The sequence below is a fragment of the Micropterus salmoides genome, unplaced genomic scaffold, assembly GCF_014851395.1.
Source record: "Micropterus salmoides isolate LMB-PRFRI ecotype aquatic unplaced genomic scaffold, ASM1485139v1 Ms_hic_scaffold_18, whole genome shotgun sequence".
Classification (NCBI taxonomy): domain Eukaryota; kingdom Metazoa; phylum Chordata; class Actinopteri; order Centrarchiformes; family Centrarchidae; genus Micropterus; species Micropterus salmoides.
In genome coordinates, this window is record NW_024040928.1 from 17,715,429 (window position 1) to 17,738,169 (window position 22,741).

At 39.7% G+C, this 22,741-nt stretch overlaps 1 protein-coding gene across 1 annotated transcript in view; it reads left to right on the forward strand.

Moving 5' to 3' along the window:
* Positions 1 to 22,019, forward strand: part of fndc1 (fibronectin type III domain containing 1) — a 35,411-nt gene extending 13,392 nt beyond the window's left edge. The window contains 21 exon segments of the mRNA XM_038727331.1: positions 58 to 165; positions 466 to 653; positions 742 to 988; positions 991 to 1,140; positions 1,143 to 1,430; positions 1,433 to 1,950; positions 1,953 to 2,231; positions 2,234 to 2,815; positions 2,818 to 3,292; positions 3,481 to 3,596; positions 3,914 to 4,025; positions 4,204 to 4,554; positions 5,719 to 5,793; positions 6,807 to 6,956; positions 10,228 to 10,464; positions 13,257 to 13,365; positions 18,102 to 18,181; positions 18,482 to 18,511; positions 19,622 to 19,783; positions 19,964 to 20,086; positions 21,265 to 22,019. Coding sequence (XP_038583259.1) covers positions 58 to 165; positions 466 to 653; positions 742 to 988; positions 991 to 1,140; positions 1,143 to 1,430; positions 1,433 to 1,950; positions 1,953 to 2,231; positions 2,234 to 2,815; positions 2,818 to 3,292; positions 3,481 to 3,596; positions 3,914 to 4,025; positions 4,204 to 4,554; positions 5,719 to 5,793; positions 6,807 to 6,956; positions 10,228 to 10,464; positions 13,257 to 13,365; positions 18,102 to 18,181; positions 18,482 to 18,511; positions 19,622 to 19,783; positions 19,964 to 20,086; positions 21,265 to 21,380 — 4,496 coding nt within the window. The 3' untranslated portion in view covers positions 21,381 to 22,019.
* The last annotated feature ends 722 nt before the right edge of the window (positions 22,020 to 22,741 follow it).

A 22,741-nucleotide genomic window follows, 5' to 3' on the forward strand; every position in this document is an offset into this window, starting at 1 on the left:
TTTACTCCTCCTTTTATTGCTATCTTTGTATTCACATGTGTTCTCCTCACTTGCTAGCACCATCTGGGCCACCACAGAACTTTGAGGTCAAGCCTTTAAAAGGGAAAGGAACTGCTGTGATAGCAACATGGGATCCACCTGAAGAACCCAATGGGAGGATAAGAGGTCAGGCCAGGCAGATTAAAGTAAAATGAAAATAAATTATTTTTTGCTAAGAAACCAATATATATTCTTTGTAGTTGACTCATATGGTCAAAATTGTAATTACCAAAAAGGGAAATTTAAGTTTTATTCATTTTTATTTCATGGTAGCGCAGAAAACTAAGCACTCTCTAGTGGCCAGGAATTTTTGGTTTTGAATGACATATCGGTACTGTAATTTGTAAACAAGGCCATTGGCTATGACATTTTGGTCATCAAACCACCTCTCTTCACAACAGTTGTTGATGCTCTTCCTCCACACAGAATACATCCTGTCTTATGCTCCTGCTATGAAGCCATTTGGAATGAAAAGTGTGACGTCCCGTGGCAGCACCACCACGGCCACCATAGATGGCCTCACACCGGGAGACCGGTACATCTTCACGATTAGAGCCACCAACAGGAGGGGACAGGGACCACAGAGCAAGGTCTCAGTGTTGCCATGCCAAGATGTAAGCACATTTGATTGTATACAGTATGTGTATGCATATGCTTGAAAATTTGATTAATCCTTAATTCAATTTGTCTATTGCCAGCCAGCAGCGCTGCCTTATCGTTTCAAAGACCAAGGACAGCGGAAGGACTAGTCACACTTCTTCCAAACAGGAGACCGACCATGATGAATCTGACGTCCAGTCAACAGAGGGGCCAAAAGAAACAACCAAACCCCCTAGGCGTCAATCCCAACTTTCCCAGACACGCTCCTATCACAACATCTTCTCCTCTGTAAGGGGCTCAGTCTGGAATGTAGGGTCATCCAGAGTTAAAAATAGAGAAAATGAGAAGGAAGAAAAGAGAAAATAATCACAACGCCACCTTCAGCAGAGGAGACAACTACCATGAAGGTTGTCCTAGAGACAAAAGAACCAGACAACGATGTTTCCCCTGATTCTGAGGATGAAGTGGGATATGATGAAGAGCTCCTGACTACAGAAACCCCAGCCTCAAAGTTTTGACACCCTACCCAACTAAACCTGCGTCTACTCGTCCTAACCGACCTCCCAGAAGGCCCATTAAGATTAGGGTCCATCAAACACCAGGATCCAAGGCTGCTTCCTCCTCCTCATCCACCTCTTCATCTTCTTCTACTTCATCATCCTCATCTTCTGCCAATTCCTCTGCTTCTTCTGATTCCTCCTCATCTTCTTTACCCTCTACTTCCTCTTCATCCTCATCATCCTCACCTTCTACAACCTCATTATCCTCCTCCTCACGAATTCAAGAGTCAGCTGCAGTAGAAAGGACTATGTAGCTTCCACATACCCAGAGGGCAAAATTGGTTATGACAAGCCCAGAGCACATAAAAAACCCTCCACTACAGTCTTAAAAGAGACAAATTCACAGCAGACAGAGGCAACATCTCTAGGTAGAGGTTCAGTTTCAGCCAGACGCACCAACGGGTCTGGGCTTGTCTCTAGATATGGTTATGGTCGAAGACATCCACTTTTGTTCAGAGGGAATTCAACTCGAATGCTGAATGGTTTCAAACCAGTCACCTCACAGTTAAACTTACCGAACAGAACGCCTAACCAAGCAACATCAAACACTCGTAGTTCAGCAACATCACAGTCCACTTTACCAGACAGGACTCCAAACCATGAAACATCACATTCTTTCAATTCAGCAACATCCAGGTCCCCCTTAGGAAGTGCAGCCCGAAGCCAAGCAACATCAGATACAAATAATTTTGACACATCGCAGTCCACATCAGAGTCTAGATCTCAAGGCTCTACAACTTTAGGGAGCTCAGGCACACATCATCCACTTCATATAGCAGCTCAGATCACCCATCCACCAAAGACACACAAGGCTCTTCTCAGTCAACTTCACACAGAGGATCTCACAGATCTGCAAATTCACACAACACACAGAGTTCACACACGTCACCTGAGCGAGGCACAACAATGAGGGAGGGAAATGATGAGAGTAATTACAAAAACACAGATGCAGTAACTAAAGTTGAAGAGCGTACTTCAAGCATCAACCTGCAACCCACAGAGGAGGAGAGAGGAGAGGAAGTGGGGAGGGAGGAGAAAGTAATGACAAACCTTTGGTTCCTCATACCAGAATTAGCTCATCATTTGCTGAAAGATTCCCTAGGCCAGTTAACCGTTACCCAGGCAAGTTTGGATTAGGAACGAGAAGGTCATCTTCCAGGGAGGGTGGCATGACCAGGATTTCATCCTCTATTGTGGCCAGCAGACACACAAGGGTTTCAGGGGCCACAGGTGCTGCAGGAGTGTCCACAATACAGGAGACTAGTGAAGCTCTGAAAACGTCTTCCATTCAAGACTCTCTAAAGAATGGGGTGGGTTCTGTTAAGCCTTCTTTGACCAATCAAAATACAGCATCTAGTGACACTACAAACCCATCTACCTCATCCTCTTCCTCTTCAGCAGCCACTTCTTCAAACTCTGATTCTGTTCATTCCTCTAGTGGACACAGAGACTCAAGTGACTCCATCTATAGAGGGACCTCTACTGACAATAATAACAATCAAAATAAGGATTATCTTGATGAGAGTAGTCAAGAAATAACTGGAAAAAATGATAAAGTTGCAGACCCCACAGCAGCCCAAAAAAATCCTACAATAACTTCACTTGAACCTCACAGAAATGTAAGGACAGTGAGAGTGTGTATACTAGGGAAACTTTCTCTAGGAGACCTGGCTCACCATCTGGAGACACTCATCGTCATCATGGTGTAGGGACGAATGGAAGGGGACACCCTCCACTTTCGACTAACATGCATTTTGGTGGCTCTGGGCTTCCCAACAGACTAAAGCCAGCAAAGACCTCAAGGCTGGATTCTTCAACGTCGGATTCCTTCTCTCCCTCCTCATCGTCTGCCCGCTCTTCTTCTTCAAATGTGCCCCAGCCAGTTTTGACCTCAGATCGTGATGTTGGAAGTGGCACAACTGTGACAAGGACAGGAGGATTAATTAGAGGCAACTCCCTGTCCACATCGTCGTCCTCAGCATCTTCATCATCATCTACAGACAGCTTTCGGGGACAGGGGGGAAAGTCTCGCAATTCCATCGTCAGAGGGAAATTCACCAATGGAAGACACCCCAAGCCTGACAATGGAAATGGTAAAGTACATTGGTAAAGTGCATGTGATTAAAAGTTGCTGCCACTGTCAGCTACTGTATAACTGAAAAAGGTGCAAGGATTTTCTTGAGCAAGAAGCTAAATCATAGATACAGTGTTGGTGTATGAGACTGTGATCATTGAATTATATAGTAACAAAATAGCTCTGCTTAAATCGTATAATCATTAGGTAAAAATGGACGACCCAACCTGACAGCAACAAATGATAAAGAGTCGTCTTCCTCTGATGGAACCAGCAAGGCCGTTGGTCAAAGGTTTATTACTGGACCTGATGGAACCAAATGGGTAACTATATTTATTGAAATGATTGTAACCATAGTTGTAATCCATTGAGAATTATAAATTGAGAAGAATAATACTCAAGTCTAAAACCAGGTGCAAAATGTACCAGAGTATCCTGTAGATATGGTCTTTAAGATCTTTAAGTACTTTTTTTGTTACTGACATATTTAGTATGAGATACTGTAGGTGGTACTGTAATATATTAAGCTTTTTTCTTTTATCAAATACACCTTTACACTTTTTTGCAGAGAGTTACCACCACACTTACTGCTCTCACATCTGAGTGGTACATATAAACCTAAAACTTTTTGTCTCTCCAGGTGGTGGACTTGCAGCGGGGGGTTCTTCTGAACCAGGATGGACAAGTTCTCCAGGACTCCCAGGGTAAACCCAAGAGAGTGGTGCTTGGAGAGGATGGACGCACAATTTTTGGTGATATGCTTCAGTCAATCTTACATGACATTTAAATATAAAAGATACAGTATACAGCTTGAATATGTAAATGAAAAAAATACTTTAGTCACTGCCATTATTAGCTTACTGTTAAAGACAAAATCATGAATGTTCAGTTTCAACCTCCTTCTTGCTCAACCATTCCACCAACTACCAGACCTCATGGGAAGTCCCCTGGTAAACCAGGATGGTATGGCTCTGTTTGGGCATGGACGAGATAGCCGGCCTGTGGTCAACCCCAAAGACAAGGTCATCATGGTTGGAGGGAAACCTGTACTTGGCTTGGACCTTCCTCACCTCAGGACCACAACCACCACCACCACCACCACCACCACCACCACCACGGCTCCTACCACCACACCTGAACCCACCACCACTGAATGGACCGTAGAAGAGTCTACCACCGCACTGCCATACCCAACCTGCCCACCTGGAACCTTCTCCAAAACAGATGAATACGGGTATCCAGTGCTGGACCCAGAAGGAATTTTAGACTGTTATCCAGAAGGTGAGTCTTTGAGAAAGATAAAGTACTTGAAATTAATCATAAAACACTGCAGGCATCCTTTTGAAATATTGATCTAAAGAGAGATTTGTTCTACAGGAATGAAACAAAATACTGCAGTGTCATAACTTGCAATATTGCTCAGGAAATAGCTTTTCCACAGAACTAAAGTGAAGTTCAGTGAAGGGTTTTAGAGCTAGAAACTTAAATAACTGTGACTTCACTAAATCTTTCACTTGTGCTGTTTGTCAAGTCCATCTAGGCCAAGGCTATGAGTGTTTCCTGTCAGTACCCAGTCCTATTACTCTATAACTGTGTGATCTGGTCATTGTGTGTGTGTATGTATGTGTGTGTGGGGGGGGGGGGTAGATGTGTGTGTTTATTCAAGACCACAGTAACCACATGTAAATCTCCACATCTGGGGCCTGGCTGTGGTCAGAGTACTTCTGGTTTAAACGCATTACAATCTGTCTGTTGCACACTGCCATTGGCGTTATCACACAAAGACAATGAATGAAACAAACTTACACACATGCATGAACCTACAATGTGTGGGTATTATAGTTATTATAGCACATGTTGTAATTCGAAAATAATTAAAACTGATCAGATTTGTAGATTTACATAATATCTAATGTATGTAAGTACCCCCCACTCACAAACTGAAAATCTGACTATAGAAGCACAGAACTACCACTGTCAGAACACATTGAATTATAAACAGAAAAGCAGTGACGCTGGGGAACTGGATGTGAACATTTGATTTGATTTTTGTTTAGACAGTAAACAATAGATTGATTATGTGTTGTGAGTGGAACGTACAAATATTTTCTTTTACTTTGTGTATTTAAACCACCGAGTTATATCTTCAGTGTAATTTCTAAGATATTGATTTCTTCATAACAACGGATGAAGTCCCACAAAAAGCCATCTAATTATACTTTTATTATATTGTTATGCAAAATGATGACATACAGGACACTTGTAAAGTCTTAAATAGAGAAAGTGGGACCAGTAGGGGTTACTCAAGTGTCAGAACATGTATTAGTGCTTATACCCGTGTTCAAGTATGTTTCTCTATATGGATGCGTGGGTGTACATGTCTACATGTGTATGCTACATGGTCATGTGAGATTGATGCTACAGCTTGTTCTACTTCTCTGACAGAGGAATCCTCAGGAATGGAAATGGACCACATGGTTACAGTGACCATGGTGCCTGATGCTTTAGCTCTTGAGAAAGGTATTGGCTGAGTTTGGCTTCGGACCGACCTACCGCCATTGGGCTGGGATGGACTAAACTGCCCTATACCCTCATTGTTTGTTGACTGTGTAATGCACTGTTTGTTTATTGCCTGTTTATCTGTCAGTTGATCTGTTTGCTAGCTCTTCCTGTCTCTTCCTCTTCGCCTTGCCTGTGGTTTTCACTTTGTTTCTCCTCTTGTAAGTCTGTTTGGCTTGGTCTTGGTTCATTGCTGGGTTTTTGGATGTTTTCCATTATGGACTGTTTTTAATTACTTTTATTCCAAAAACTGGACCCATAGTGCATGTGAACTGCATTACTAAGCTGAAGAGAATGCCCTGTCTTATGATTTAATGCAACATATTTGCTGTTCTTAACGTTGCTTTGTAATGTAATAGATGAAGCCCAGCTTTAGCCAAACTGCAGCATTGGGTTGATGTAAGCCTGCAGACTTGATAATTTCACTATATGTGTTTGGGTCTCTCAAGGAATCTGTTGCATGTGAAAAACGATTTACGTTTTCTTTCTGTTTTGGGTTTTCCTCAAAAAGACACATTGATCGTCGCAGTACTTTCTTAGCATTTCCCTGTCATGGCTCAAAGCTGGTTGCATGTGTGTGGACCATGATGTAATGCCAAGGTCCACTGATGCAGCACAGTAAAAACTGTCATGAAAGAGCAGGCAGCTAATTGAATTTCACCCACTGAATCTCTTCACATCTGTCAGCCTTGAAGACTTGTGAAATAGTCGTTGTCTTCAAGCCCCCCTCACATGGAAAATCTGGGTAGCAAACATTACATAAGAATGCAGCGGTGTTTGGGGGAAAAGGGGTAATTTCAAAGTGAGCTCACACATCTGCCCTCAATTAGTTACATCAATTTGACACTCTTAATACACAGATCGTGGTGCCAATTACAAAGGATTAATGAAACACAGCAGCATGTTATTGAGTTAGGATGTAAATAATATAAATCTATTTAAATCAAAAGCTCACTGACACGTGTTGTTGTCAGATGAGTTTTTTGTCCAGACCACCCTGCCACCAACAACCACCACAACCACCACCACCACCACAGAGATCCCAACTCCGGAGCCAGATACCCGGCCCGTCAATAAAGGCCCTTCATCCGAGTTAGACCTCAGTGGGAAGAAGCGCTTCACAGGTACTCAAATACATAATTAAATGTGTCTATCAACAAGTGTATGCTCATCTGTATTGCTGTCTTGCAAATGTCCTCTTCTCTTCCTGCTTGCAGTGTTTATTTTCATGTACATGCAAGAGAAAGACACATATTATCCTTACCTCAAATCATAACAAATAGCATAATTCTCTTGCTAAGAAAGTCCAAGAACATGATTGACCATGCATACTTGGTTCTTGAGTATTACATGGTTGTTTATTTGTGTGTCCCTGTTTGTGAGTGTGTGATGGAGGTCTTTTGGTGCCGTAAATAATGATAGGCTAGATGGGATTTCTGTTTTGTTTCATCGAGGAGTAATACATTTGGACCTCCATCTTGGCTTTCTCAGCAATACCTCATAAATATACGGCCCTGTCACTACAGTAACTATTGGCAAAAAAAGGACTACAAACACTGTGTTGTGTGTATTGTAATTGTTTCCTCTCATCCATATCACAAATTGCAAACTGCTTAAGTGACAAACAGCAAAACACTCAACCACTGATTTGTGAAAAACCTGTATGAATATATTGTGTTAATTCAACACTTGGTGGAAAATGGGAATAAGTGTGTCTCTAACGATTTATTCAAATTGGTTACATCTAATTGTAACTGGATCATAATAACAAAGTTCACTGAGGACACGGTGTTCAGGCTCTCTAGACTTGATCCCAGTAAACTTTGGCCCCCTGCTTTCTTTTTACTGTCCCCATGTGCTTACCTTGGCCTCTCATATTTTATTACCTCATCTGGTAAGACAAACAGACTGCAATATTCTCTTGACAGAAATAAAAACAGCATCTACTTGACTCTAATTTTTCCACAAAATACATAATGCCAAAGGTCATTTTAATATTGCTTTGTTTAATGACTTTAATGACTAATGCTTTTTTGTCAAGTTCAGCTGCTGAACTAACAATTGTGAAAATAAGGTAACCACAGACTTAATGATAAAAGTATTTACAGAAGTGTATCGTTGGAAGTTTTTTCTAGTTAACATACAGTAGTTGGCGCAAATGCATTATATTTACTCACAGCAAGTAAGGGATCATATATTAAGAGCAGAGTGATTATCAAAATATAACCCACAACATGGAGGCAAACAACCCCACTGTGTTGATCAAGTTCTTTCAAATCAAATTTTTTTTATTACAGTGGATTATTTCACTTATGTCATGGCCTTGTGCCCAAAACCAGGATATAAAAATTTTATTATTTTTATTATTGTTAACGTAAGACTTTCTGCAAACCTAGAAATAAACCTTACTTTTACTATTTCTATAAGTTTGAGATGATGTAGCCAAGTAATAGCAGAAATAAACAGAGTTTATCAATGAGTATTAGAATGCAGCAATTTAATATTGCACTTTCATAAAGTTGGAGGACTTCCAAGAGACAAATCCTAAAAACAATTAAAAAGCCTCAGCAGAGATATCGTGAGTCCTTAGGGTGGGTAGATGTTCCAAAAACACTGGATACTACACATAATTCAACTCAAGCCAAGATACACCCAACCCAAGCTACAAGATTTTTTTTGTCTTGGTGCAAAATAACGCAACGCAATGATTATGTCCAATCAGACTCAGTGTCAGAGTGAGTGCATTAGCTTCAATGTGCGCCTGCTGGTAGTCTGACGATGTGGATTAAAACCTTGAGTAAAGGCTTCCTTATCACGTATTGACAGATTAAATGCAACTTGTCACTGTCGTTTATATTGATCTTTGTGAAAAAAACTTTTAAAAGGGAAGATTTATGGCTGTGTCTGTATCAGTGCAATGTCAGAACTATCAGTATCATCTTCTCCAGAAGTAACAGTGGAACAATAATACTACTTGGACTCCATCTATCATGGTAAACAACGACTACCTTGTGAGCACACACCTCTCATAGAGCCATCTGAAAGCTGTTACTCTTCCTGAGATAAAAAGAGGCATGAACAGAAAAGCAGTGGAAATCATAAAAGTTAAGGGTGCTGACCTCAGCAAAGTGGGATGGCTGTGTTGGCTCAATGTGGAGACGTCCTCTTTCCTATTTATTAGTTTAATATATTTCAGGTCCACTTCAGCAGCCGCCAGTTGACTAACATGCTTTGCATGAACTGTCTGACAGATACTTCCCCTTTGTCTCTTTATCTGTCCAGGCAAAGATTTTATTTGAATGAATCTAGCCGAAGGCAGACGTGGGACAAAAAATATTAACTAATAATTCTTAGCAGTTGCACAAATCGGATTTACAGTAAGTTCCAAATGGATGGAGTTTGTCACATTGGAATAGAAAATGAGTACAAGGATGTTTGGACTATTAGAATGCTAATTTATGCCTTACTAGACTGATATTAGAGTTGTGAAATAATGTGAACTTTCCTGATGCTGTTTCCCACTGACATTTGTTCCAGTTTTCGTCAGTGTTTTTGGATTTGGTTTTTCAACAAGCAGAAGAAGACAGTGTGTCTCTTTGGGGAGGTGCTTTTATCATTAAAAAATGAACCCGTGAGCAAAGCAAAACATCTGGATCTTCTGTGAGCCTGCACAAATCCTGGACATGCAAATGCTGTACAGAAATACAACCTTACAAGCACCCTGTGTATAGACAGACACACAAGTCTGTAAACCTTGACAACAGATCAAGTATTTCAGTGTATGAATGTGTAATACAAAAGCCATATGACTGCGTGTACACATACAGTAGGAGCTTGTGACAGCCTAAACCCACAAAGTCTCATAGACTGTGTGTTGATGTGTAGATACTGACATGTGTTAGACTTTTGGCCTGTGCAAAGAGCCAATCATCTGGGGAGGTGGGAGCGACTCCAGGCTCCGGTGGTTCCCTCCAAATCCCAGTCAGACTAGAAATTGTGGGATACCTAAATTATTCACAGCTGTAGGTCCAGCTGGCATTTCCAGAGTCACTGAAAACAAACAAAAAAAGGCAGAGCAGGGAAAGATAGGGAGATGGTCATATGAGCAACCAGGCTACCTTCTGATTCCCCTTTAAAAACTTTCTACCAACAAACCACAAATTATTTCAAAATGACTGAATAGGACTGACAAAGTTAAAATAAAATAAAAAACCTGGAAATGCAGTAGTATTGTTGAAATTCTGTTAAGTTTGGCCCATTAAGAACAAGATATTATTTTTTTTATAAATAATGTTAGATAAATATTTGAATTCATTCTAAATTGCCTTTATAAGAAATTATGTAGATAAAATAAATTAAACTTGATTCCTTTCCATCACTTTTCCCTGCTATCAGCTCCCTATGTGAACTACATCCGGAAGGACCCGGGTGCTCCTTGCTCCTTGACGGAGGCTCTGGAATATCTTCAGGTCGACATCTTAGAAGACCTGATAGAGAAGGACAGTCTGGCAGCCAATCAGAAACAGTCTCCCAAAAACAAGCCTCATAACCTCACTGTGGTCGCCATGGAGGGCTGTCACTCTTTCATCATCCTGGACTGGGCCCGCCCACTGAAGGATGATATGGTGTCAGGTAAGAAATGTTTTTCCAAAACTTAAAGTTGAGCTAAAATTAAAAACATTATTTGCTAATTTAACCAAATTTCCAGAAAATGGTTAAAAGACAATGCAAATTTGTGCTTGTTATCATCCACTACTGCTACAATAAATATTACAAGTTTGGCGCATCAGGATAAACAGTTGATGGCGTTAATTCTCCTGTCGGATGCCATTAAACCATTGCAAAAGAAGGGGGCACAATGACATAATGTAATTTAAAGAGTGCCAGTCAAATCTCAAATGATAAAAAACACGTGAAAATATGGCACTTATGTTTGTTCTATGTATTAAAGACAAAACATGTAATTTGTTGTTTTCACGTGTCACTGTGTGGTCTAACACTACAAAGGATATATTGTTTCATCAACCTTTCATCTGTTGGTTATCAGTTTAGGATATGCATTTAACATGTGACCAGCATCCCTCCTGACTCAGATTTTAAGAACTTACTCCAGCAGTTTATCTTGAATAAATCATGAAGAAACAGACTTTATTGAACACATGGAATAGGACTTCTCAGCTCCTACTGAGTTTCTCAGGGAAAACCAAAATTCCTATGACCTAAGAGTGACACGTGGAAGAAAAAAAAGGACAGAAAAGAGACTGGAGATAACAACTTTCTGTATGAGACGTGATGGACTATCAGGGGTAGCAGTCTGGCCAGTGTGTTGCCTTTGGCATGAAAACACAAGCCTCCAGGTCATGTTGTGGGCTGGTCCGTCTTCTGATGTGTAAAACAGATAACCCTCTTTCTTTCCATTTTTTCTCCTTGGTGTTTCCTCTCTGCTCACACACTATCTTGACACATTCTGTATTACTTTAATGCATTTTCCAACTTTAATTTGTGTGGACATTATTGCACCTTTTCACCATTTTATTGCAAAGAGATATGCACAGTACAACAGACATTATCAGCTCCATATGTAGGTACAGTTCACACATGCCGATACAATCATAAGGCGCTGTTTTAGTTATTAGGGCGCGTTTGGTCAACCATGTCGTAGGAGTTATGGGTCACAGCTTTCAAAACAAGTGGATGGAAACAGCTGTTAGCAAGTGGACTGGGGCATTGGTATGAGTTTTTACCTGAACCCAACTTCTGGGTCCATTCACTCTGATGTATTGAGGACCTTTTGCTTGAAGGTTTTGGGCAAAAAATTATTCACTGATTATTATAAGTGTTGCATTTGGCTCAAATGGCCAACTCCTTGGGAAACATGTCATACATCTATACCTAAAGCAGGAAAAGATAGAGTACAGAGGCAGATACTACTCCATTAAACCATCAGTTTAACAATGTATAATGAAAAGGAATAAAAAACCAAAAGAGGAAAAACAAAGTAGCTAGTATTTCCCTTCCCTCCTGTCAGCAGCCAGCTGTGCTGGTGTGGCTCCAGTAAAAACATAACTCAAACTCAAAAGTGCAATAGAAACAGTTGGTAGTTTGAGCTGGGCTCATAGTTTTAAAGTGAAAGATGGAGAGCTGCGTGACCTGAGGTCGCTTCCCGGATTCTAAGGATTAGTCTGCGTGACTGAGAAGAAGAAGAAAACAGACAGAGAGACAGGCAGTTTGGACGACAGTCAGCATGAGTTACTGAAAATGCCAGGGCTGCACTTTTTCTTCAGAGTGAAATGAATACAGGAGACCACCTACTCATAAAGTAATTGGACATGTCCTCTTTTTGGGATCTAAAAAATGCGCCTGGCCAGGATTTCTAAATCGCCCAAAATGTTTTTTTACAGTCGGCATTCATTGTGTGCGTTTTTGCATTGCTTTGATCTTTCTCTTTAGGTCCCACCTTCTCGCTGGTCTAAACTACATCTACAACATTACCCTTAGCACCACAGCAACAGCGAAGAGCCAGACCAGCTGAATGCTTGTCAACAGTGGCACATGGCACAGCATGAAAAATGCCCAAACTCACCAAAGTGCTTCAAGTGTACTCACCGGTACGCAGTAGCGGCACTTCTACATTTTACTCTTTGACGTAGTAGGACTTTTTCTTGTGTACTGGCACGTCTCACAAGCTGCCGATATTCTTCTGTCTGGCGGAGACAGAGTAGGGAGAAGATCGGGTCCTTTTTTATCCAAGCTTGTGCATGAAGTTGCTTATCAATGTCACTTTTTATTAACCAACCAATCACAGCCTGGATGGGGCGGGACATTACAAAAAGGTTGATGTGGATGAATGGTTATGATTATTGACAAGTTAGCACTACTATAAACAATCTGTAAGCAGACATTAGCCAAATAAAGTTTAACCTATAAATATATTAATATTATACTAACATTACAGTTTTTAGCTAATGTATAATATACACTAATTTATATTAGTTACTCCTCCAGGTGGATAGAGCCTCTGCAGTACACTTTTCCACAGTGCCACCAATTACTTGAATCCCCCCCAGCACCAACCTTCCACCCACTGCGGGTGTCCGTTTGCCTCCTGCCTCCACTGTCCTCTCTTTTGAAAACCAGAATATGGTCACTCTACCTTACAGACATGAGAGACTGTAAGGTAATTGTCGCATCTAACTCTTGACAAGTTTGAAAATGTCTCAAAGTCTCAAAATGTAAAAGTACTCTTGGATGAGAGGCTTCCAGTATTTTCAAGTCCACTTGTCACAGAATTAACATTCCTTGGATTATTATGACCTGGGTGATTGAGAATCTTCACAGACTTTGTATAAACATAGGCAATTTGTAACTTTGCTAATAAGGTAATGGTAATGAGCTCTGCCCTGTATTTGTATTGTTCCCTGCAGGCTACATGGTCCACAGTGCTTCATATGACGATGTCCTCAACAATAGATGGTCCTCTAGAGCCTCCAGCGGGACACACCTGCCTGTGGAGAATCTCAAACCCAATTCTAGGTAAGTCATAACCACCTGGTGGGTGTTTATGTCATTGTGTGTGCATGCATACAATGTACACGCTTGAAGAGAGGTTGATGTGAGCACATGCACAGCGCCTTCAGGTTCAGTGAGCCACAGTATCATCTCACACATGGGAGTCACAGAAAACAACAACCTGAACTTAAAAACAAAAATTTGCTTGGTTGCGAGATCCCTTACCCTGACATGCGTGTAATGTTTGTGATCAGGTTACTGCCTCGGCTGCAGGTGCTTGGCTGTGGCTTGGGAGTATGTATTTCTGCTGGGTAGTGTTTATATTGTTATCCCGTTGTAGCATAATGCACAGAATATGCATTTTGGATGCGTGTGAGTTTATGTATGCATATTTGATGTGTCTGTTGGTTTCATGCCATGTTTATGCAAGAATGTGTTGTGATTATAATTATGACATCAAACCAGGCCAACACTGATCAGAGCAGCATGTGAGTTGGATGCTGATCCAGTCAGTTTGGCTGAAAGAAGGCAGGTTAAGAGACACATTTGATTCCACACCAAGACGTGACATGCTGTAAAACTCTGTCGAGACCTTGGAAAATTCAGTGGAACGTAAATACAGCACACATTATCTGACACTTACACACAGATACGGTCACCTCGGTCTGTTTCCTTTATTTCAGCGTGTTCCCACAACCTGTCTTACGGGACACGGGGCACGGTTTTCAAAATAAATGCATGGAAACAGCTCTTAGCACATGGACCCAAGAGAAATGGGGAAATGTTCCTAAAACCTATTTCTTTTTCCATTTACTGCTCAGCATAAAGCACCGTTTACTTAAAAGTTGGTTGTGTAAATTATGCAGGTTTAAAAGTGCTATAAATTCTTAGCTAATGTTCCGTTTGATCAGTTGTTTGTGGGACTAAAGTGGGATCACAATGCCACATGTCTGTTTGTATATCATTTATTCAATATATGATACAAGTTAGATAATTTAAATTGTCTTCTGTTGTTTGCTAAAAACATCTTGATGAAGCACCAGAAGAGAGCTGAATAAATTGCATACACAAAGGCAAGGCAAGTTTATTTGTATAGCACATTTCAACAACAAGGATAATTCAAAGTGCTTTACATAAAACATAAAACAACAGGGAAATATAAAAAAGTTTAAAAGCAACATAAAATATAATAAAAGTTACAGTGTTACAATCAGGGTTAAAAGAGTTAAATGGAAAATAAAAACAGGCTGAGGGGTTGAGCAAATAATTGAGTTACAATCATTTTGAAAAGAGAATAAACAGAGAAGTACACTTAATCTACTCTCTAGTCTGTACTTGGGTCCACAGCAATCTTTGGGTCCACTGAAACTCCAAAAAGCCTCAGACACTACAGAGAAACCAGGACATGTCTGTCAGCAGGCCACTTTGATCCAGTTATACTCTAGACCCACCTGCGCATTTACAGGTGGACAGAGGGTCCTGCAAATCACTCGGGCACGAGATTTAAGACCACTTCCTTCACTCTGTTCAATCTCACTCCCATAATCCCCCAGCTCAATTACCTACTCATTTCTCACTGTGTAAATATTTAATTAAAAGCAATGGTAAAAAGCTAAAAACAAAGAAAAAAGAAAACAGGACAGTAAAAGTTACAGTGCAGTGTAAGTTATCAATAAAAAGAAAAATCTTAAATATTTAATTAAAAGCAATGGTAAAAAGAAAAGTCTTCCGTCTTATTTTAAAAGAACTGACTGTTTCAGCAGACCTGCAGTTATATGGGAGTTTGTTCCAAATATACAGAGCATAATAACTGAACGCTGCTTCTCCTTGTTTAAATTTGACTCTGGGGACAGAAAGCAGACCTGCCCCAGACGACCTGAGAGGTCTGGATGGTTCATAACGAAGCAGAAGATCAGAAATGTATTTTGGCCCTAAACCATTTAGTGCTTTGTAAACTAACTGCAGGATTTTGAAATCAATTCTTTGACATACAGGAAGCCAATGTAAAGACCTCAGAACTGGAGTGATGTGATCCACCTTTTTGGTCTTAGTGAGGACTTGATCAGCAGCGTTCTGAATCAGCTGCAGCTGTCTGATGGATTTCTTAGGGAGCCCTGTAAGGACACTGTTACAGTAGTCAAGTCGACTGAAGATAAATGCATGGATAAGCTTTTCCAGGTCCTGCTGAGACATAAGTCCTTTAATCCTGGATATTTTCTTCAGGTGATAGTAGGCTGACTTTGTAATTGTCTTAATATGGCTCCTCAAATTCAGGTCCATGACCACACCAAGATTTCTGGCTTGATTTGTGGTTCTTAACATTACTGATTGAAGTCGAGCACTGACTTTCAATCAGCTCCAGCAACAATAACTTCAGTTTTATCCTTGTTTAATTGAATTGAAGGTGAAACTGCTAGCAAGCTGTATGTCACATAACAATGAGGCAATCAAAGTCCTTACTGGAAGTATGAAATGTGTTATCCTTAAAAACATGTGGTTTTTGTCTTTGTGATTACACATGGTTAAGATACAGTATGTCCACAGGCTGTGTATATTTTTCTGAAACCCCATAGATCTGTTGCACAAATGAGATGAAATGGAGATGACAGATACTTGTGTGGCCAGATAATCCACCAGATACTGCGTGGCTGTTCCCCATCTGGTACTCCATAAAAATATATTTGTGCATTGCACTTTTTAGTAATAGCAAGTAATCTAACCATTATCGGATGGGGAAAAAAACTGTTTCAGATGTGAGAGTTCATCAGGAACAGAAGTATCCTCTTACCAAGTGGAAGCACAAATCAGTTTGAGGTGTTATAATAGGTGTGTCGTCTTGGGCCGTAGGAAAACAAACACCTGCTGCTGAACGCAAACAGCACAGCTGCAAAGAGGGTTTCCCTCCCTGGCAACCAGTGTGTATCCACGATAGTGCGTCGCTTCTGGTTACGGCTGATCATAGGATGGTTTATGGGACACTGTTGGCATTTCCCATTCTGTAGGCTCCTTCTGGTTGCCAGAAATACTGAGTTACTGTAGTCCTAAACACACACATATGTAGGCCTATGTACACTCAATGTGGTTGGCTCCACAGGGTTTCCTGCTCATAAGATTAATAAACGGAATTAATTACAAAGGTCTTTAAAACTTGAACATTGGATCCAACTTTGGACCAGTTATAGAGATTAACAGATCTCATTAATCTGCAATTATTTTGATTATTGATTATTGGTAAAAAAAAAAAAATGCTTATATATTATATATACATTTAATATTTTATCATTTGAGCTTGTGTGAGAATGTGAATTTGCTGCTTTTATTTCTTATATCATAGTAAATTGATTCTCTTTGTTGGTTGGACGAAACAAGACATTTGATGACGTCACCTTGGGCTCCAGGAAATACTGAAAATATTTACCATTCTTCGGTGTTTTATAGACCAAAAAAATGTATCCTTTAATCAAGAAAGTAATCATCTTATTAATCAATGATGAAAATAATTGCCCTAGTCTTATCTCTGTACTTCTTTCTTCTGCTGTAGTCAGGTCTCTCTTAAAAAGGGAACCTCCATGCTTTTCCCCCCTGTTCTTTTCAAGTGAATATGAGTGTCATTAATGCCTTGGAATACTTTTAATAAAATTTTTATTATCGACTTCACTAGTTTTTGTGAAGTACCACGTACACAGTGGGGCATGTAATATGACCAGGCTGAGTTTGACCTACTGCATGTGCAGTTGCTGCATAGATTGTCATCTGAAGAGAAGACAAGAAGACTCTGAATGAAGTTTCAAATGGCTAACTTGGCTTGATGTAGCATCTTGTGGGCTATTCTCTGTTTTTACATTCTGAGTCACATTTTCTTTTTTTTCTATCTTCTCCGATTTCTTCCCCAATTTCTTCTTTCATTACATCATCTCTGTCCAGCTGCCTTGCTTCTTGCGTCTTCTCTCTCTCTCTCTCTGGCGATAAATATTCTGGTCAGCGTTGTCACGTGGCTGTGGTGATTGGATCCAGGCCTCGTGGCTGTATGTGGTGAAGGTTTTTGGCCAGTAATTGGCAGACCAAGAACTTAGTCTATGTGACCTTGCAGACTGGAAGGAAACACATACTCACACAACGTCGCATGACGGAACACACACTTGCACAAACACATCGGCTGTCTACAGTGGAAAAGTTTGCATACTCTTGAAGTTGTCACTGGCTGGTGTTGTTTTTAATGTGATAGGATTTTATAATAGCTTGCCACCCGGAGACAAAGTGAGCTCACTGCACGACTTTGTTCTGCTCTTTGTCGAGAAAACCTATGTCAAAAAGTAAAGCTCTCTGTGAGAAATTTGTCTTTTGAGGACTCTCTTTTATTTATCCATTCCCTTTCAGCATACGTCTATCCATGTGCTTTACTTTTTCCACATCAGTCCTTTTTTGTCTTTCATTCTTATCCTTTCCTCCTATCTGTTAATCTCCACTTGTCTAGATGTCTCTTTTTCCCTTACCGCCCTTTCCTCCGCACTCCTTCCCTCCCTTCTCCCTTCAACGTGAGCCAAATAGCCATTTTATTGTGCTGCGCTCACTTTGGATTCATACCAATATAAAACAGACTACTCTTAAATCAGCCTGACTGAAGCATGCCCAGTCATCTGCTATGGTCATTAACAGTTTCCTCACCTAAACCCAGTCACAACAAAACTGGCAGAATGACACTTTAACTACAGGTACTTCATTATCATTAAACCCATATGTTTTGGTTTGTTTTCATCCAGGTACTACTTCAAAGTGCAGGCCAAGAATGTGTTTGGTTTGGGACCAGTCAGTGACACGCTCACCTATGTCACTGAATCAGGTGTGTATTCTGTCAACACCTGCAAAGATAAACTTTGAGACACCCCACTGACGACAATTCATCCCTCAGTCGAGATTTTCTGTTGCACTGCAGTATGTAAAACTTAACAAAAATGTCATTTTATTGCAACGCCAGATATTCAAATCAAATATGAAATCATCAATCACCAGTAGATGCAGACTACCAGATGCATGGTGCATTATGGGTCTTTCATTGTCAAAATCAGGTGAATGCATTAAACCTGCAGTGCTGTCTGTGTGCTTTTCCTCCCTTGTGAAATGATCGCATTCTTTATTTCAGATGATCCCCTTCTTATTGAAAGACCACCTGGTAAGTCCATACACCGATTGCACTTCTCTAATTTAGAGGTTTTAAAGAGAGAGCCATCATTCTTTTAAACATGACAGGATATACAGTAAATCTGATTGGATTTCCACTCCTCATCCATTTCCCGCCAATAGCACTCCTTTGATTGCTTCTGTGTGTAAAGCATTTAGATAACTGGCAGAGAGACGTAACTCTGAAAAACTTTAGCCTGCCAATGAATCAGGCAGGACAATACATCAGCCAATATTAGCTTATCACAGACCATGTTTACTATGTTTAAGTATTAAGAAATTGCAGCACAGAAAGATATGTTTTAGGTAGTTTAGAAACTGTGAAATTGTTATGTATTAATATCATTATCAATTATTACTTTATCAGATTTTTAAAAACTCTCCAATACCGATATTGGTATTGGCCTCAAAATACAATATCAGTTAATCTATAGCTCTAGACAGCACACAGTGGCACACACCAATTGCTATCAATTATCACTGAAAGCGTCATTTTTAACAGGATTTGGTAATTGACTTAAATATTGTGGTGTGAGACATGAGCAGTGTTTTTTTCAGGACTTTATTTATAATTATCACATAATTTCTCAAACTGCATACAAAACACAAACAAGACTAAAGTAACTATATAACCTCATGTGCTTTCCTCCCTGAATCCTTCATAGACCATTCATCAAAAAGTGCATTACATGAGATATGGAAAGGCAGTAAGAGAAGATATAAAAAAGCAACATCAAAAGACACATGAGTAAAATGTTAAAAGAGTAAAATGAAACATCAGCTTAAAATAAAACAAAAAAATGTCTTCATGTTTAGTTTTGACTATGGGGATAGTGAACTTACCCCTATTTTGGCACCAAACCATTCAGTGCTTTATGAACCAATAATAGTATAAATCATCATAACATTTAGGTTACGAGATATGAACTGAATTTGGCTGCCTGTATAAAACGCATGCCCTCTGGCTACCTTATCCTGACCATTTAATATCTAACCATAAGAGTAACAACAAATTTGTTTATATACTGAGTGATAACCTTGGATTTTATTTATTTTGTCCAGCTTCATTTTCATCATCCTCCTCTTCCTCCCTGCTCCTTAGGTGGAGAACCAATTTGGGTGCCCTTTACTTTCAAGTATAACTCTGCCCACAGCAGCTGTAAGGGCAGCCAGTACGTCAAGCGGACATGGTACAGGAAGTTTGTGGGCGTGGTTTTGTGCAACTCTCTGCGTTACAAGATCTTCATGGGAGATGGTCTAAGAGGTAATGTATGACTTTCCATCTATTTTAAGCCGCTTATATCCAGTACCTTTCCCAGCACTGTCAGCCAAGATCTTTTTCTCTTTGTTCCTTCATGCCAACATTGAATTTTTCGGAGATAACCAACCATTTATAATTTTAAAATGTCTTAATAATGATACCCACTTTCCCCTCCCTCCACAGAGCCATTTTACAGTATAGGAGATACATATGGCCAGGGAGAGGACCATTGCCAGTTTGTGGACTCCTACAGGGATGGGAGGACAGGCCCGGCCTATCTCTCAAATAATCTGCCCTCAGCACAAGGTAAACAAAAACAGATTGTACACGCACTGCACATTTGTGGCTGTGATATATTAAGACCTATCCTATTATCATTTTTCCCATGCTCTCTGGTTCCTTAGTGGACTAGCTGTGTTGATCTTAGCTATGCAGAATACAGATGCAGAATAATGTTTTAATGAATACTTGTTAAAGGACCTACCAGGGTTTTTGCCCATTTTATCCAAATCTCCCATGTTTTTCATTACTGCAGACCACATAACTCTACCAACTTCGTAGATTAATGCCATAACTTCCTAGCAATTATTGTTTTCAGGTCAGATCCGTAGATAATGAGAATACTTACATCTCAAGCAAGAGAAAACTTGCTTGAGATGAGGAATCCACCCGAGTGAACACTATTTACTGAAGTTGGCATTTTCTATCGAAGTTACTTTAGTAATAAAGGAAGGAGGTGGTATGAAAACCTTCTCTTGTTGGTGTGTTTGACATCCAAGACTTGAGATTCAACTGTTTGCCAGCAACCTTTTCAATTCAAGCAAAAGGGCAAAATTCACAACTTACAAAATTTGCTAACGCTTTTCCCTCTGAATTTGATTTCTCAGTATGGTACCTTCTGAACACATTACTCTTTGGAAACTGACATGCAATGTTCTTTACCTTCTTTCCCTGTTTGTTGCACCCACTGTCAAGTCCATTGGTTCCCAGAATGTGTCACAAACAAATAGTTTCATTCTTAAAAAAAGCCAATATATTTCCTCAAATAGCTGGGCACTGTAGTTTTTAGCAAACAGTACTCAACCTGTAGTAAATAATGCATTTGTTGGGGACTATATTCACCTATTAATACACATTTGGTGCTTTTTTGAGTATTAATAGTAGTAGTAAATTGTAAGGAGCAGGGTACAACAATGTGTTTTTTAATAGTTTTTGGACAACAATGGAGCTCTGTGGCACGGAGGAATAAGATATATCCAGATTTGGCTACACAAGCAATACCTGTTAGTAGGATCAATTCTCTAAATAGTAAAAATATCGAACATCACAAACCTCCTTAGTCAAGATGTAAGAGGCTCTTGAATATGTTAGAATTGTTATAAAGTAATAAATGACGACAATATCAAGTCATGCTCACTCTTTATTGTATTCAAGTCTCCTGATACAATTCTGTGAATGGCCACGAACATTTGTTTCTTTTGCAGGATTTTATCGTGCATACAGACAGGAACCAGTTACATATGGAGTCATTGGCCGACGTACACCCCATCCATTCGTGGGCTGGTATGAATGCGGGGTGCCAATCCCCGGGAAGTGGTAACACGGGAGGAGTAAGAGACATCGTTACAGAGGGCTTTTACCTTCACTGGTCCTGCCCTTAAAACTGACTTTTGCCTGAAAAGACACCACTACAAATGTATTACAGCTTCACAGAAAGAGAATATAATACTTTTTAAACAACTCAATGTATATCATTACAATTGCACTTTTTATATAAAGCAGTCTGTATATGAGGGGAAAAAGAAGCATGTGTGCTTTTGCTTAGTTTAACTCTTGTCTCAAAGTGTCCTTGTACTGTTATCTATCCTAGAGACAGGTCTTCACCCACTGTTATTTATCTCATGAATAATTCACACACACAGTCAAACCAGTGACATTAGACCAAAGCACAAGCTGCAAAGCAAACTGTAAGAATGGGCACTTAAGTTGTGTATAGGTCTGTTAATTTTCAATCGTGAGATTTGTTTTTCATAATGTAACGGCTTCTGACAGCTACTTTTTTATTTGTTTATTTGTGTTCCTAAAGCACCATACTGTTTTTTTCTACACCCTTTTGGTATTCGCCTGAATTCATTAAAAGTCACTGTGTAAGTTTTGTATGTATACGGACAAAAAATAAAAAAACAAATATTTGCTCAGGAACTGTGGGAGATTGAATAAAGGTGCTATGGAAACCACAGCAATCCAAAACCATGAATCATATCATATTCTCCCGCAGGCACATTCTTTTGTAGCTACAGCTCCGACACGTGACCCAGATCTACTTAATCAATCTAATGGAAGATCTGAATAATAGAGAAGGTTCAGTTGAGCCAGTTGGAAGAGCAACTGTTAAAATATGATGAAATGTCAAAAACAACACATTGTGGAAAGAAACAGGTGAAAAAGAGACGCAGAACCATCAGCCATGTGTGTTGAGGATTAGTAAACTGAGCCATAAATATCCAAACTGGAATTGTAATGCCTTTTATACCATCACTTGAGTTCACTTGAAACCAGTAGTGGGAAGTAATAAGTACATTTACTCAAGTACCTTTCTTCAGTATAGAAATGTATTTATTTCAATACAAATGTGACTCACAAGGGCCATTTCTCTGCAGAATGAGTGGTGGCAGAGTATTAATAGCACACACTCCATAGAGGTCCTGCATTATGTTACTCAAGTAAAAAAAAGTGTTTACTTAATTTACTTAAGTAACAAAAAGTACCCAATGCACGAAATTGGACCCTTTGAGTGTGAATAGCATATTATTGTTGTAGTATTTTAACAATTTTATTATTAGGTAGTATAATCTGTAAAAATGTATTTTATAAATTTTTATAAAATCATAATGTTTTGTGTGTAAAATCTGCAATGCAATTATTGTAAATAAATATAGAGCCTAGTGGAGTAAAAAGTAC